At 35.4% G+C, this 15,989-nt stretch overlaps 1 protein-coding gene across 1 annotated transcript in view; it reads right to left on the reverse strand.

Annotated features, from left to right (window-relative positions):
* UGT8 (UDP glycosyltransferase 8) overlaps positions 1-15,989 on the reverse strand; it is a 95,345-nt gene that overhangs the window by 9,617 nt on the left and 69,739 nt on the right. Inside the window, exons 3-4 of the mRNA XM_051964929.1 lie at positions 8,341-8,483; positions 6,609-6,685 (exon numbers count right to left, since the gene is read on the reverse strand). Coding sequence (XP_051820889.1) covers positions 6,609-6,685; positions 8,341-8,483 — 220 coding nt within the window. The remainder of the gene's footprint in view (positions 1-6,608; positions 6,686-8,340; positions 8,484-15,989) is intronic.

The raw sequence follows: 15,989 nt of genomic DNA on the forward strand, positions 1-15,989 counted from the left end.
ATCCTTTCTATTCTGACAGTATGCCATAAACCCTTAAAATCCTTGTATCAGAGTTGGGAGCGTCTGTTTATTTCAAAATGAAAGTGTCCCATGGCCAAATTAAAATCAAAGATTTAGAATTGGAAGGGACCTTGGAAACCATCTAGTTTGACTCCCTCATTTGACAAAGGAAGCAATAAAAGCAAAAAATAAATAAATTGCTCAATCAGGAAGAAGGGACAGAATTACATACAGCTCCTCAAACTATAGATTCACCATTCCTTTTACTGTATCAAGTTTGGTCAACTCAACTATATCATCAACCTAGTATTGTCCTTCTCTTTTATTATTTTGTGGTTCAATAGGTTAAACCAACCTATGAATGAGGCCCAGGACAAATGGAATCCTACAATTTTTACAACTAGCGAAAGCCCTGAAACATGAATATGTAAAAATAAATTTAAGTTTCTATGGATCTAAAAGGGCCATCAAACATTAAATGACTCTATTATAGGCCTTTGGCAACAGAAAGGAACCTAAGAGAGGGTGGGGTTGTTTTTTCAATGCTTCAAGAAAGTCACTGGTTGAAGTAAAAGTTTAAAAAGGCATCTTAGATGGGAAAGATTCAAGCTACAAAAGAAAGGGAAGAAAAGAAAGGGGAAAAGTCAGAATTTGTACTATAACAAAACTACAAACTCACATCTGAGTTGAGAGATTATCTTATAGATGGCAGAGGGATGGTGATGATTATTTTTTAAAAAATTTATTGTTTTAGTGATTGGCTAAGATTTAAGAAAGTGACTGAAAAAATGTGAACTTGGCTATGAGATTTAATTACATCATCCCCCCCCCCCAAGTCAGCAATTAAATATTTTATTAGCATACACCTGAGCATATCTTTTACCTTAGAAATGATGATCCTTGTATTTGGCCAGAGTTCTAAAATCAGGAAAACCTGCATTTAAATCTCCCTCGGCACACTTCTTGGCTATGTAACTGTGAAAGTCACTTAATTTCTTAATATTCTATGCAGGTTTTTAAGACTATAAGTTAAAGAGAAAATAAGTGAAGATTATTAAAAAATGGAAGAGCGTTGTAAAGGAGAAAAGTCCAATCAAAGAAAGACTGATAAAAATAAGGAAGACATAAGAGAGCAGTCAGTGATTAACTTCAGGAGTGAAGAGACTTTCAATAAATGTGCAGAATGTGGGAAAATACACTTCCAGAGGGAAAGCTTATTTGAATACTGCAGAATTTACTACAATGAGCAAGTATGAGAGGTCATAATAGTTCTCCCCCAAAGTACAATCTTAGCTATAGAAGGCAAATTGATAGAATTTGAAGAAATTGTTTTCAGTTCCCAAAGAGCTACCTGCAATTACTGATCACCTGTAAGGTATTAAGGAATACTAAGAAAACCCTACTGACATTGAAAACCAAAACTGTTTTGTCAGGAAATTGAATGCCTGCTTATTTGGACAGCATGTTGACAGTGATTTTTTTTTATTGTATAGAGAAAAGAACACAGTACTGTAGTCTGAGCAACTGAGGTGATGTTGAGATGGTTGTGAGGGAGTAAGATATACTTGGGTGGGAATGGAAAAATATGCAAAGATAAATGATTGAGTTGAACACAGGCAATTCATAAATGAGATATACTTTGCTAGGACTGTAGAACAATTAGGAATAGCTCCCCAATATAATGCAGATATCTTGATTGGGTGTCCAGAATTTGGTTGTCCTTTTATATAAACCTCGATTTAAAGATCATAAATCAGCAATGAGGAGATTTATGGTAAGATGATATAATGGGCTGCAACATGCCACCAATGAAAAAGTAGGAAGGAAAAAAGGAAAGACAAAAGTAATCAAGGTACTGGAAGAGAAGAGGATCTGGCCACAGGGGGAAAAATGATAAGACAGCCAGAGTACTCCTCTGGTACCCTTGAGATACGGAAGAAATTAAGGAAGGCTTTCAACACCTTGGTGTAGACTCCATGTGACAAACATTTGAAAATAAGACAAGAGACATAAAAGATGGGAGGCTGTATAGGATAAACTGAATGAAGATCAGCTCATGGGAATATGGTCTTGACTTGAGACTTTGCAGTAACAAATTGAGCTATAGCTAAAAAGCTGCAAATGTTTGATTGTCTTGAATGAACATTCCCCTCCTGTTTCCAATCACTTCTTAAATTAACATTAAAGTACTTCTTTTAAAGGGCAATTTATTCTTTTGTTTCTGGGATAGATGTCTCTCTTTAGAGCCTGGACTCCCCCAGATAATGGGAGAAAAGGTCAAAGTGGAGGGAAGGGGCTTCTGTTCTATTTAATCTTGTGTTTTGTAGTTTGTGCTTTGCACTCCTTTAACTGTCACCCGGTCAGTTAGGAGATGCCCTTACTTGCAAAATTATAATAAATCCCTTTTTCCTTTTTCTTACTCTGAGAGTGGTCACTACTATCCCACCCAGTTTAGGGGCTCATCTGGGATATTTCCTATTCCTGAGGGATCTCTCCTATCCCAAACCCTTGGGCAGGGAGAAAGCAAAAACAGAAGTGGGCTAGCAAAGGCAGGATTAATTCAGCCCACCAGATGAGTCAGTTGAGAGAAGCTTGAAATCAGTCAGGTAAATTGTGCACAACCCAGGCAGAGCAAGCAATTAGTGAGGTGGGGAGAAAAGAAGATAAAGATATTGTAAACCTATGAAAGGCCCATTTCCTTTGGTAAAATCAGGTGAGTCCTCCACTTTCTTCTGACTAGTAACTGCCTGGGTGACTGGGATTAGGATTGGGAGCATTTCAGTGGCTAAAGTCCATAAAAGCCTTCTATTTCCCTTTGATATTGGGAAAATCCTAAGGGGTTTGAGTTCATAAGGATTCTCCTGTTTTTCTTTGGTAAAATGGGGCGAGTCTTACATTACAGAGGACAAGAAACTGAGAACCTTGGAAAGGAATAATCTAACTGACTCTAAACCTATCAAGTTGTCCCCAGGAAGATAGCTCTTTATGAAGAATTGGGATGAAGTACCAAAATATACAGGGAAATACTGTTTTGTTTGAGCATTGAGCATTCCCTAGGAGAAACTGATGTAATGTAGCAATAATTTTGTGGTCCCCTGATTTTATGGGAGGCTTTTGTTCTAACACTAAGTCCAAATCCTTTATTGTCTCTTTCAAGTCTTGTCTGCTTTCCTGGGGCCTGGTTAGCTTTCTTAGAGGCCTATCTCTCTCCTTGGTTCCATGAGCTTGAGCTCTTGCTGCCAGTCCTTTGCCTCTGCCAGTTTCTGCCTCTAACTCTGTGTCAATCCTGGCTAAGGCTCCTAGCTTATATGCTCCACACTGATTATACAACAATCATTATATCACTAGGAAACCATTATTTGTTGTAGGATTAAATCAATGCTAAACTAGATTTAACCATTGTCTCCTCAATTCCACTTATTACCTTGTTTCAAGTTCTGGCCCATAACATTTTTAATTGTCCTGCCTCAGTTTCCCCAATGGTCCTGCCTCTAATTTCTCTAAATTATCCTGCTTCAGTTTCCTTGAATTGTTCTGCCTCAGTTTCCCTGCTTGCAACCCCCTTCCTGATCATTAGAATTGCTATAACTTAGGGCTAGTTACTCTAAGATTATAAATTGTAAATGTATAAATTCAAGATAAGGGTAAGTTCAGACTTCCTAGCTCCCAACTCTTAAATTAGTAAGAATTTACGGTCCTACCCTCTAACCTGTCTGAACTGGACTGATGGTCCCTGCCTGGAGATTCCTGTTCACCAATTTGGATTCTACCCACCACCTTTGTATACCTGAGCTTGGAGCTTGTATATATGTCACTGAGAACTCACATTGGCTGCTGGACACTTTGGACATCATGCTCCCCAGCATGATCTCTCCCTCTCAGAAATCAAAATAAAAATTTTAAAAGTCTCTAATCTCTATTTTGCCTCAGTTTCTTCTGTATTACAGTATGCATGTATGCATGCACAACTGTGGTTGTTTTCTGTGTTTCTCAGCTAGCCAAATTACAAAGGAAAAGATTTGGCTATTGGGATTAAGAAAAAAAAAATGCTTGTTTTTGTACATAATTGGACTTCTGCAAATAGCTTTTAGCTAGAGAGAAAAAAAATTAATTGACATGGGTACAGTTTTAAACTCACACCAAAAAGAAAAAAACAAAACTGACCTTTCTGTGGACCTAGTAGAAATGATTAAAGTTACAGAACTGATAAAAATATTTTAGCAGATACTGGGAATTTTGGGACTAGTCATTAAGTTACTTGGCAATTTTTTTTTAATTACATTTTTAAGTAGGCATAATTTACATGACTAAAAGCATTCTGAGGGCCTTCATCAGAGGTAAACTAAAATACAAAAGGAAAAAAACACCTTCTCTGGGATTTTCCAAGCTTCTTAGGCTGGTGACATTTTTATTTGTAAAAGGTTACCTAATTACTGGGAATCAAATGGATGGGGTGATAGTTTCAGATGGGAACCCCCATGTGTATATTGAATAGGTTTATTAGGCTCTAGGCCATGGTCAAAATAAATAGCTTTGAGAGAGCATATATAGTTAATAATTAACAATGGAAAGACAGTTCCTCAGTGGAAGTCACAATTATCATGTTATGCCACAGTTTTCTTTAACTGTCCTGACTCAGTTTCCCTGTCTCAGTTACCTTAACTGTTCTGTCTCTGACCCAGTAAAACTAAGGATTATTCCCTCTCGGGTTATGAATTAGCAAGATAAAAGAGTAGATCTCCTGACTCTTTTAGGGATTTACAATATCCCTTAAAATATTCCAAGATAACCCATGATATCTTTACTTCTTTGTCTCTGGAATTTTTAGGTTTTATGGCTTCCCCTCCCTGATAAAAAACTTTCCCTCCCTTTCTCTTCTTTGTCTCCAAAAAGGTATTTAAGAAGTTGGGGTTCTTCCATTCATTGCTGGAGAATGGCCTCTGGCAGCTGTATGCTGGACGCTGGATTCTTTGGGTCCTCCAGCCCTGGGACCAATATGGATTCCTTGGTCCCAGTATACTTATCTCTGTCTGACTGGATAATCTGAGACGAGAGTCCTGTCCAGTCAATCTTACTCTCCCATTAATAAAATATTAAAAACTCTCTAATCTCTCTCCTGCCTCAGTTTCTCCGGCATTACAATCAGAGAAATGGAATACCCCATGAGGTTGGGGCAAGCCCTTACCTGGCAGGATAAGTATCCTGGCAGGATAAATCCTGAAAGGAACTTAGCACCCTAAAAGAGTTAGTTAGCTGTAAGGAGGAAAAGTGGGGTCAGAAAGCATAGTGGAGTTAGGAGAGATACCACATGGTATGGGGAAAAGGAAAAGACACAATTAGAATGCTGTGGAGGGCTGACTCAAAGGAAAGTAGTAGCCATGGGATGGCCCACAAGTACATTTTATAGGGAAAATTTAATCTCAAGGACATGACTGAAATTTCCACAGAAAACTGAACAACCTGGAGTAGGAGGTCCAGTTAGACTTTTACTTGGACCCCACTAGAGAAATAGGAAAAACCAGACCCACAGGGACTGGAAACTGAGGGGAAATGTATGAAGAATGGTGTAAGAGGTCTTCAAAGGATAATAAATAAAGAGGAGGGACTGTATGATAGACAAATTGAGTGAAGACCCTCTCATGGAAATATGGCCTTGACTTGAGACTTTGCAATAGCAAGTTGAGTTTTACCTCAAAGCTGCAGATGTTTGATTGTCTTGAATGAACATTCCCCTCCTATTTCTTATCACCTCTTAATTAGCATTTAAATACTTCTTTTAAAAGGATTCTTTTGTTTCTAGGATAGATTTCCACTTTAGAGTATAAGCCTGGACTCTCTCCCAGACAATGGAAGAAAAGGTCAAGGGGAGTAGGACTTCTATTCCATTTAATCTTTTGTTTTGCAGTTTGTGCTTTGCACTTCTTTAACTGACACACTGTTGGTTTAGGACATGGAATACATGTCCTTTCTTACAAGATCACAATAAATACCTTTTTGCTTTTTCTTATTCTGATAATCTCTGATTGTTTTGTGGTCACTACTGTCCCAACACAGAGGCACTTCCACATTTAAAACTAAGTATCATAGAATTGGAACAGCTGTTTAAAATTTTATCTCACTCTCTCTACTAAAGTGTTCTTTTCCCCAATGATCAATCTAAAAAGATCTGAAATAGTGCACAAAATATTAATAATATATTGTTTTTATAACCCTTTCTGTTGCTAATCATAGTTTGTATGTATTTGTTTCATATTAATTAAACTGGCATCAGAACGACAATACTGTTTTTGTATTAGGAAAACATTATTTGTAAGTATAATTGTGCTATATATGCCCTGCATATGTAACAATAATTTGCTATATAGGAAAGAATATTTAGGAAGCCTATAAGCAATTTAAGAATTAAACTATTTGATAAAATTTATTATAAGCTTCCAATAATCCAAGAATCAAACTATCTGGGGAAAAAATTGTATTTTTGCACAATTCTTGAGATATAAACATAATGATTGCATTTCTACAATTAACCACAAATAAAACACAAACGACAAAAAGCAAACAAAACAAAACAAAACAAAAAATCCACAGAACACAAAAAACAGTCTCACCAAGCAGATCATTTTGGGGTAGCCATTCTATAAGTTTTGTGTTATTTCCGAGATTCTTTGGTTTGAGTCCAGAAAACCTAAAAAGCACAGTGGAAGAAAAATCATTCAGAATACAGATAGGAAAAATTTACATCACTTAACGTAAAACAAATTATAAACTTAATATTTTGCCCCTTTATACAATAAAGCTCAAACACATTATGCTTGATTTAATAAAAATGAAGTTCAATTAGTTTACTTTTCTGTACTATAATTATTGAGGGTATGTCAAAAAGATATTCATGTTTCCACCTTATTGCTCAAATAGATTGTAACTTCCAGAAAGGGAAGAAGCATGCCTTATCTAAACTTTTTTTTATCTTTCCCAATGCCTAGGAAGGAAGAAAGTGAGGGAGAGAGGAATGAAGAGTACAAGAAGATGGGGAGAGAGCAAGGAGAAGAGTTTTTGAAAGCATGATTTGGTGCTCTAGACACACTTAAGTTTGTTATAACCTGTAGTTGCTAGAAAGCTATCAAGGTCCTAAAGAAAGTAGATGATTTTACTACTGTGATGGTGCAGAAAAAACTGCTGGATTTCTGAGTTTTTCTGACAACAGGCTATCTACACTCTAGAGATGACTCATTCCTGGTAATCTTCTGTGGAATCCCTGCTTCCCCATTCAGTACCAGGCATTGCTAATCTTTGTGGACACAAAGACAAAAGTCCCCGCCCTCAAGGAGTCTGCATTTCAATGGAAAGTGAAGAAATGATAAGCATCTACTATGCTCCTGGCACTATACAAATGCTGATTGATCCATTTGATTCTAACAACCATGGGAAATAGGTCCTAATATTATCCCATTTTATAGTTAGGGAAACTGAGGCTGACAGACATAAAGTTACTTTCCCCAAGATTACAAAATTAGTGTCTGAAATCATATTTGAACTCAGGTCTTTCTAACTCTGAGCCCTATCCATTATATAACCTAGCTACCCTTAATGAGAGGTAAAAATGTAAACATATAAGCACACTGAAAACAAACAGAACTTTTTTTTGGGGGGGGGGGAGGGAGGGGAGAATGATTAGTCTTATTAATCTTAATTTGGAAATGACAAAGTATTACCAACATAACTGCAATAAACTGGGACATTTACATATGCACTGTGTATATGTGGCTTAGAGGCAAAGATTATCATTTTTCATCAAGTACCTATCACAATGCCTTGTACATATGCACTTAATAATTATAATCACAACAATAATAATCTTTATACAGCTTTTCAAGATTTACAAAAGTGCTTTATATGTTATCTTGCTTGATTTTGCCAACAACCTAAGAGGTAGATGTTAATATTATGCCATTTTACAGAAGAAGGAACTGAGACTAAGAGAAATTAAGAAATTTGCCAAGGATCACATTGCCAAGCCTCCTCAAAACTTCAAATCAATGTTAGAATTGAAATTAAAATGAAATAAAGGTGTTTTCAGAGGTGAAAATCAAGTTTGGAATAAATTTGGACATTTCCTATTATGGGAATTTATATTGCCATTATGCCAGCTTTTGTAAATTACAGATTTAAAATCTTCATTAGTTGGATAATTTCACAAAATTCTCCCTTCAACTTCAATTCATTGAGAAGCCACATGAAGTTTCTTACTACTGATGACTCAGTGAGTTGGATATTACTGGATCCAAAACTTCAATTGTAAATCAATGATATATAAACTTCCTGGCTTTCTTATTCTCTTACCTCCAAATCACCTTTTGAGGCAACCTTGACAAAGCTCCTGCTAGTTTGCATGTGATGTCTTCTGATAAATATTTTACACCAGCTCCAAAAGATACCAGGACAAAACCATGTTCATTAGACTCATTTACCCATCTTTGGAGATCCTATTAATACAAAAACAATCAATTAATTTCATGTAACTTTAGGTCACCCAATAATTAGTGTGTAAAATAACATTTGCCTCCATGCTGTATATAACAAAACTTCAGTTTTTTAAATGTTTAGGTACATTATCCAAAATATAGTATACAATTCAAGTAAATAAGAGATTAATATTTTCATAGATACTGATTCCCAACAATTTGATTTTAAACAAAACAAAAACATTTTCATAATTCCATATAAAGAAAGGAGATTAGGTGTTCAATTGGAAAAGATCAGCAAAAATGACAAAAATACACTCATGCCTTGTATCTGAACTAGAGAGAAATAGACAATTACTGCATGTTGTAACGACAACATAGGAACACAATCTCAGCATCTGCTGCTGGAGAGATCAACTATGTCAAAAGGCCAAAATTGGTATTAATGAGCATAAAACTGAAAACTATAAATAACATCTTCAGGGAAGAAAATCCCAATACTTTTAGGATTGGAAATCTCAGAGGCTATCTGGATAAGTGGTTGGCAAACTACACTCTTTAGACCACATTAGGCCTGCCAGCTATTTTTGTATAGTCCACGAACTAAAAATGTTTTTTCCTTTTTAAAAGCAGGGAGATGGGTCAGATTTTGCATACAGGTCACCGTTTGCTGACCTCTGATTTAGGATGACCTATACTTCAACAATGATAGCTCTTACAGTACACTCAATAAGTAGTCATTTACCCCTCCTCTCTCGTTGAAGAACTACAGTGAAGAGGAAGGCGCTATGTAGAATCACCTCATTTTTCACATGTGTATAGTACAAATTGCTGGAAAGGGTTTTTTTGGTTTGTTTTATTAATTCTTACATCAAACTGAAATCTGCCTCTTTGTTGATTTTACACATTGTTCTTTATTACCTCTAGAATTCAATAAAATAGGTCTAATACCTCTTTGATGAACCAGTTCTTCAAATGAATGAGAGACTAACATCCAAATCTTTTCTTCTGAAGGCTAAAAACTTTTCTTGATTTTCTCAATTGCTAATTATATAGGATGGTTTCAAGGCTTTTCACCACCTAGACATGGCTAACCAAAGTCTTAGAAAGATGGTCCCACAACTCTTCCCTTCAATAGCCTCTGGCTTTCCATTCTGTGTCCATTAAAGAAATGGTTTTAGGCACTTCATTAGGTTTATAAAGTGTCCAATTAATACTTAGGGACAGATAAATTTGAATAAGTTACATCTAGCCTTTGTTGCATAAGTAACTGATGCTAGGTTGGTAATAGAAGCTGTCTTCTAGAGTCCTAACAATTAAAATCAACATAACAGACACCTGGTGTACTATGCAAGGCAAGAAGGCAGTGGCACTGGTATTTTAACTATTTGGGGGGAATTGTTTTTGTTTTTATATTATATAATTAAAAAATTTTTTTTTCTTCCCTCCAATTCCCTATCTCAATAGAAACAATACAAGAAAACATAAAAAATTTGCATAATTATGTACCCTGAGCCCACCACCTCTCTGTCAGGTGGGTACAATGAATGCTCATGATCAGAACTCTTCCAAATTTCTAAGTTTTTTTGTCTTTATACTGCTGTTACTGTATCAATTGTTTTTCTAATTTTGCTTTTTTCCTGTCAGTTTATATGTCTTCAAAGTTAATTTGTTTCATAACTTTGATGCTATAGTATAAAATTGTTTATCCACACAAGCTTTGCATATTCATTTGAAATCATCCTTTTTCTTATTTCTTTCCTTACAATATTATTTCATTAAATCCATATATCACAATTTGTTTAGCCATTCTTCAATTGATGGATACTCTTTAATTTTTAGGGACTTTGCTCTCACAGAAAGAAATGCTATACATGTTTTTTTTTTTTTTTTTTTTTTTTTTAAAACAGATCTTTTCCATTTTCTTTGATCTTTTGTGGGCTATAGTCTTAGCAGTGATAAAGCTGCATGAAAAGGCACAAACTGTTTAGTAACTTTTTATATATTATCCCAAATTATTTTCCATAGTGGCTATCTACAACTCCAATGTACAAGGAAAATAAATAGAATTCTTTTTTTTTAATATTTTATTTTATTTTATTTAATAATAACTTTATATTGACAGAATCCATGCCAGGGTAATTTTTTTTTACAACATTATCCCTTGCACTCATTTCTGTTCTGATTTTTCCCCTCCCTCCCTCCACCCCCTCCCCTAGATGGCAAGCAGTCCTATATATGTTCAATATGTTACAGTATATCCTAGATACAATATATGTTTGCAGAACTAAACAGTTCTCTTGTTGCACAGGGAGAATTGGATTCAGAAGGTAAAAATAACCCAGGAAGAAAAACAAAAATGCAGATAGTTCACATTCGTTTCCCAGCATTCTTTCTTTGGGTGTAGCTGCTTCTCTCCATCATTTATCAATTGAAACTGAGTTAGGTCTCTTTGTCAAAGAAATCCACTTTCATCAGAATACATCCTCATACAATATCATTGTCGAAGTGTATAATGATCTCCTGGTTCTGCTCATTTCACTTAGCATCAGTTCATGTAAGTCTCGCCAAGCCTCTCTGTATTCATCCTGCTGGTCATTTCTTACAGAACAATAATATTCCATAACATTCATATACCACAATTTACCCAGCCATTCTCCAATTGATGGGCATCCATTCATTTTCCAGTTTCTAGCCACTACAAACAGGGCCGCTACAAACATTTTGGCACATACAGGTCCCTTTCCCTTCTTTAGTATTTCTTTGGGATATAAGCCCAATAGAAACACTGCTGGACCAAAGGGTATGTACAGTTTGATAACTTTTTGGGAATAATTCCAGGTTGCTCTCCAAAATGGTTGGATTCGTTCACAACTCCACCAACAATGCATCAGTGTCCCAGTTTTCCCGCATCCCCTCCAACATTCATCATTATTTTTTCCTGTCATCAAAGCCAATCTGACAGGTGTGTAGTGGTATCTCAGAGTTGTCTTAATTTGCATTTCTCTGATCAATAATGATTTGGAACACTCTTTCATATGAGTGGTAATAGTTTCAATTTCATCATCTGAAAATTGTCTGTTCATATCCTTTGACCATAATAAATAGAATTCTTTTTTTTTTTTTAATAATTTTTTATTGCTAGAACACATGCCAGGGTAATTTTTTACAGCATTATCCCTTGCATTCATTTCTGTTCCGATTTTTCCCCTCCCTCCCTCCACCCCTTCCCCCAAATGGCAAGAGTCCTTTACATGTTGAATGGGTTGCAGTATATCCTAGATACAATATATGTGTGCAGAACCAAACAGTTTTCTTGTTGCACAGGGAGAATTGAATTCAGAAGGTATAAATAACCCGGGAGGAAAAACATAAATGCAAGCAGTTTATATTCATTTCCAGTGTTCTTTCTCTGGGGAAGCTGCTTCTGTCCATCTTTGATCAATTAAGGCTCTCTTTATCAAAGAGGTCCACTGCCATCAGAATACATCCTCAAACAGTATCGTTGTTGAGGTATATAATGATCTCCTGGTTCTGCTCATTTCACTCAGCATCAGTTCATGTAAGTCTCGCCAGTCCTGTCTGTATTCATCCTGCTGGTCGTTCCTTACAGAACAATAATATTCCATAACGTTCATATACCACAATTTACTCAACCATTCTCCAATTGATGGACATCCTTTCATTTTCCAGCTTCTAGCCACTACAAACAGGGCTGCCACAAACATTTTGGCACATACAGGTCCCTTTCCTTTCTTTAGTATCTCTTTGGGGTATAAGCCCAGTAGAAACACTGCTGGATCAAAGGGTATGCACAGCTTGATAACTTTTTGAGCATAGTTCCAAATTGCTCTCCAGAATGGCTGGATGTGTTCACAATTCCACCAACAATGTATCAGTGTCCCTGTTTTCCCACATCCCCTCCAACATTCCCCATTATCTTTCCCTGTCATTCTAGCCAATCTGACAGGTGTGTAGTGGTATCTCAGAGTTGTCTTATTTTGCATTTCTCTGATTAATAATGATTTGGAGCATATTTTCATATGTCTATAAAGAGTTTCAATTTCTTCATCTGAGAATTGTCTGTTCATATCCTTTGACCATTTATCAATTGGAGAATGGTTTGATTTCTTATAGATTAGGGTCAGTTCTCTATATATTTTGGAAATGAGGCCTTTATCAGAACCTTTGATTGTAAAAATGTTTTCCCAGTTTATTGTTCCCCTTCTAATCTTGTTTGCATTTGTTTTGTTTGTACAAAAACTTTTCAATTTGATATAATCAAAATTTTCTATTTTGCGGTCAATAGTGATCTCTAGTTCGTCTTTGGTCATAAATTCCTCCCTCTTCCACAGGTCTGACAGGTAAACTATCCTATGCTCTTCCAATTTATTTATCATCTCATTCTTTATGCCTAGGTCATGAACCCATTTTGACCTTATCTTGGTGTACGGTGTTAAGTGTGGGTCAATGCCTAGTTTCTGCCATACTGATTTCCAATTTTCCCAGCAATTTTTGTCAAATAATGCATTCTTATCCCAGAAACTGGTGTCTTTGGGTTTGTCAAACACTATATTATTAAAGTTATTGGCTGTTTTGTCCTTTGAACCTAACTTATTCCATTGATCAACTAGTCTATTTCTTAGCCAATACCAGATGGTTTTAGTAACTGCTGCTTTATAATATAATTTTAGATCTGGTACAGCTAGGCCACCTTCATTTGATTTTTTTTTCATTAATTCCCTTGAAATTCTTGACCTTTTGTTTTTCCATATGAACTTTGTTGTTATTTTTTCTAATTCATCAAAGTAGTTTTTTGGGAGTCTGATTGGTATAGTGCTAAATAAGTAGATTAATTTAGGTAGTATTGTCATCTTTATTATATTTGCTTGCCCAATCCAAGAGCATTTAATATTTTTCCAGTTGGTTAGATCAGACTTAATTTGTGTGGAAAGTGTTTTGTAGTTTTGCTCATAAAGTGTCTGATTTTCCCTTGGCAGATAGATTCCTAAATATTTTATACAATCAGTAGTTACTTTAAATGGAATTTCTTTTTGTATCTCTAATTGTTGGGTTTTGTTAGTGATATATAAGAATGCTGATGACTTATGTGGGTTTATTTTATATCCTGCAACTTTGCTGAAGGTGTAGATTGTTTCTAATAACTTTTTGGTAGAATCTCTGGGGTTTTCTAAGTATACCATCATATCATCAGCAAAGAGTGATAATTTGGTTTCCTCATTGCCTATTCTTATTCCTTTCATCTCTTTCTCAACTCTTATTGCCAAAGCTAGTATTTCTAATCCAATATTAAATAGTAACGGGGATAGTGGGCAACCTTGTTTTACCCCTGATCTTATTGGAAATGGTTGCAGTTTGTCCCCGTTACATATAATGCTTACTGCTGGTTTTAAATAGATGCTACTGATTATTTTAAGGAAAAGTCCAATAAACAGAATTCTTATCTAATATCAATTAATACATTCTACTTAAAAAAAAAAAGGCCAACTACTTAGATGCTATGAATGAAATCATGGGCCTGAGGACCCCCTCCCCCCCAAAACAACAAAGTCTCTGGAGTAAATCAGCATCCATATGGTGGAAGAATGCTCTAGAAGCAAGAGTATGATTTTTAACCAAACCTTCCCAGTTATTCCTGATTGGTTAATATACTACTATCATGTTTCCCTCTCCTCTTCCTTCATGCTTTCTTATTCCCCTTCCTTTGTCATGCATCCCATATTCAAAGATGGCAAAAAAAACTCCTCCTATGGGGTGTGTTGGATAATATACAATCAGTTTTTTAAGTATGCTCATTTCCCATTTGCCTTTGCTAGGTCATTGACCCTGACTGGTTTCAGCCAGATAGGGTCTGTGGTAAGATGGAAGAGGATACATAGATCCATTTCTGATTGGTTGGATGCATTTGTTAAGCAACTTTGCTATCAAACTGTGTATATTTTGATCCAGCACTGCTACTACTGGGTCTGTAATCCAACAAAATCATAAAAGTGGGGAAAAGACCCACACGTGCAAAAATGTTTGTAGCAGCTCTTTTTATGGTGGCATAGAATTGGAACGTGAGTAAATGCCCATCAATTGGGGAATGGCTGAATAAATTGCAGTATATAAAAGTAACAGAACATTATTGTTCTATAAAAAATGAACAAGCTGATTTTAGAAAGGCCTAGAAAGTTTTATATGAACTGATGCTGAGCAAAATGAATAGAACCAAGAAGATTTGGTTCTTCTCAATGGTTTAATGATCCAAGTAAATTCTAATAAAAACTCTGAATAGAAAACAGAAACAAACAAAAAAGTGTCCATCTATCACATCAGAATAAAATGTAGGAGTTCTCAATTTGAGTTCAATTTCATTATGTGTGTTATGTGTATATGTATATATTTTATATATAATATATATGATAATATAAAATGATATATAATAATATATATAATATGCATAAATATTTTACAAGTTAGTAAAATTTGGCACTTCTATTATAAATTTAAAACCACATGATTCTCAGAAGGGATTCATAAACTAAAAAGGGGAATCACCAAAAATGGTGAAGAACTCTCACTTTTGTAAAAGGAGGATAGAATTAAAAATCAGGATAATTGGATTCACTCTGTGAGAAATACTGAAAAGTTAGGTTTCCACAGAATGTTGCAAGACATTGCAACTTATCAATGGGTTTTCAAAATGTGAGAAATTACCAAGTAAAGTTAAGTTTCCACAGAACAACTAAATTTCAATCTCTCAGGCACTTTGAGCAAACAAGGAATTGGGGAGCACAGGTAAAAACCAGAATTTTTTTTTTTTTTTAAGATAATAGTCAATTCAACTCACACTGGGACTAGATCAAATCGCTATTGTGCTTGCTTAACAGGATAACAGAATATTAAGATACTCCACAGGAGTTTTCTGCCATTTTTGAACATGGGATATATGATAAAAGAGAAGAGACACACTTATTATGTATGCAGAGTCAGGAGCAAACATACAGTCAAGAGTATCAGAAAGATTGTAATCCGGAAAGGAAAGGACAATCTTGGGACTGTGCCTAGCTAACAAGTAAAAAGCTTCTGTGCTCGCTTCTTCTGAAAGAGGAATGGGAGCCTGCTTCTGGACAGAAACTTTAAGAATTCCTTCAAGATTCTTCCTTAATGAATTTTCCTTGATACTTGAATCAAGTTCAAGTGTCTTTCTAACAACTTCAAATTTTTCCACAATTCAACAAATTCAAAGGTTCCACTAATCTTTAAATCAACAATCCTAGGATTCTATAATATATTGAAACGGTAAAGAAATGTGACAATATGAGTAATTTCCTACATATGAAATATTGCATAAAAGGTAACTGTTCTCTATGCTACATATGGGCAAGTATCTTTGTATCAATCAAGAAATGTGAAAAAGGATTAACAACTGCTATTGCTCTTCTAATCTATTTGAAAACAATGTCATTCTACAACATCCACCCTCTTCAGACATGGAGCACATCATATTAGATTTTGGCTATG

This window comes from Antechinus flavipes, chromosome 6 (assembly GCF_016432865.1).
Source record: "Antechinus flavipes isolate AdamAnt ecotype Samford, QLD, Australia chromosome 6, AdamAnt_v2, whole genome shotgun sequence".
In the NCBI taxonomy this organism is placed as follows: domain Eukaryota; kingdom Metazoa; phylum Chordata; class Mammalia; order Dasyuromorphia; family Dasyuridae; genus Antechinus; species Antechinus flavipes.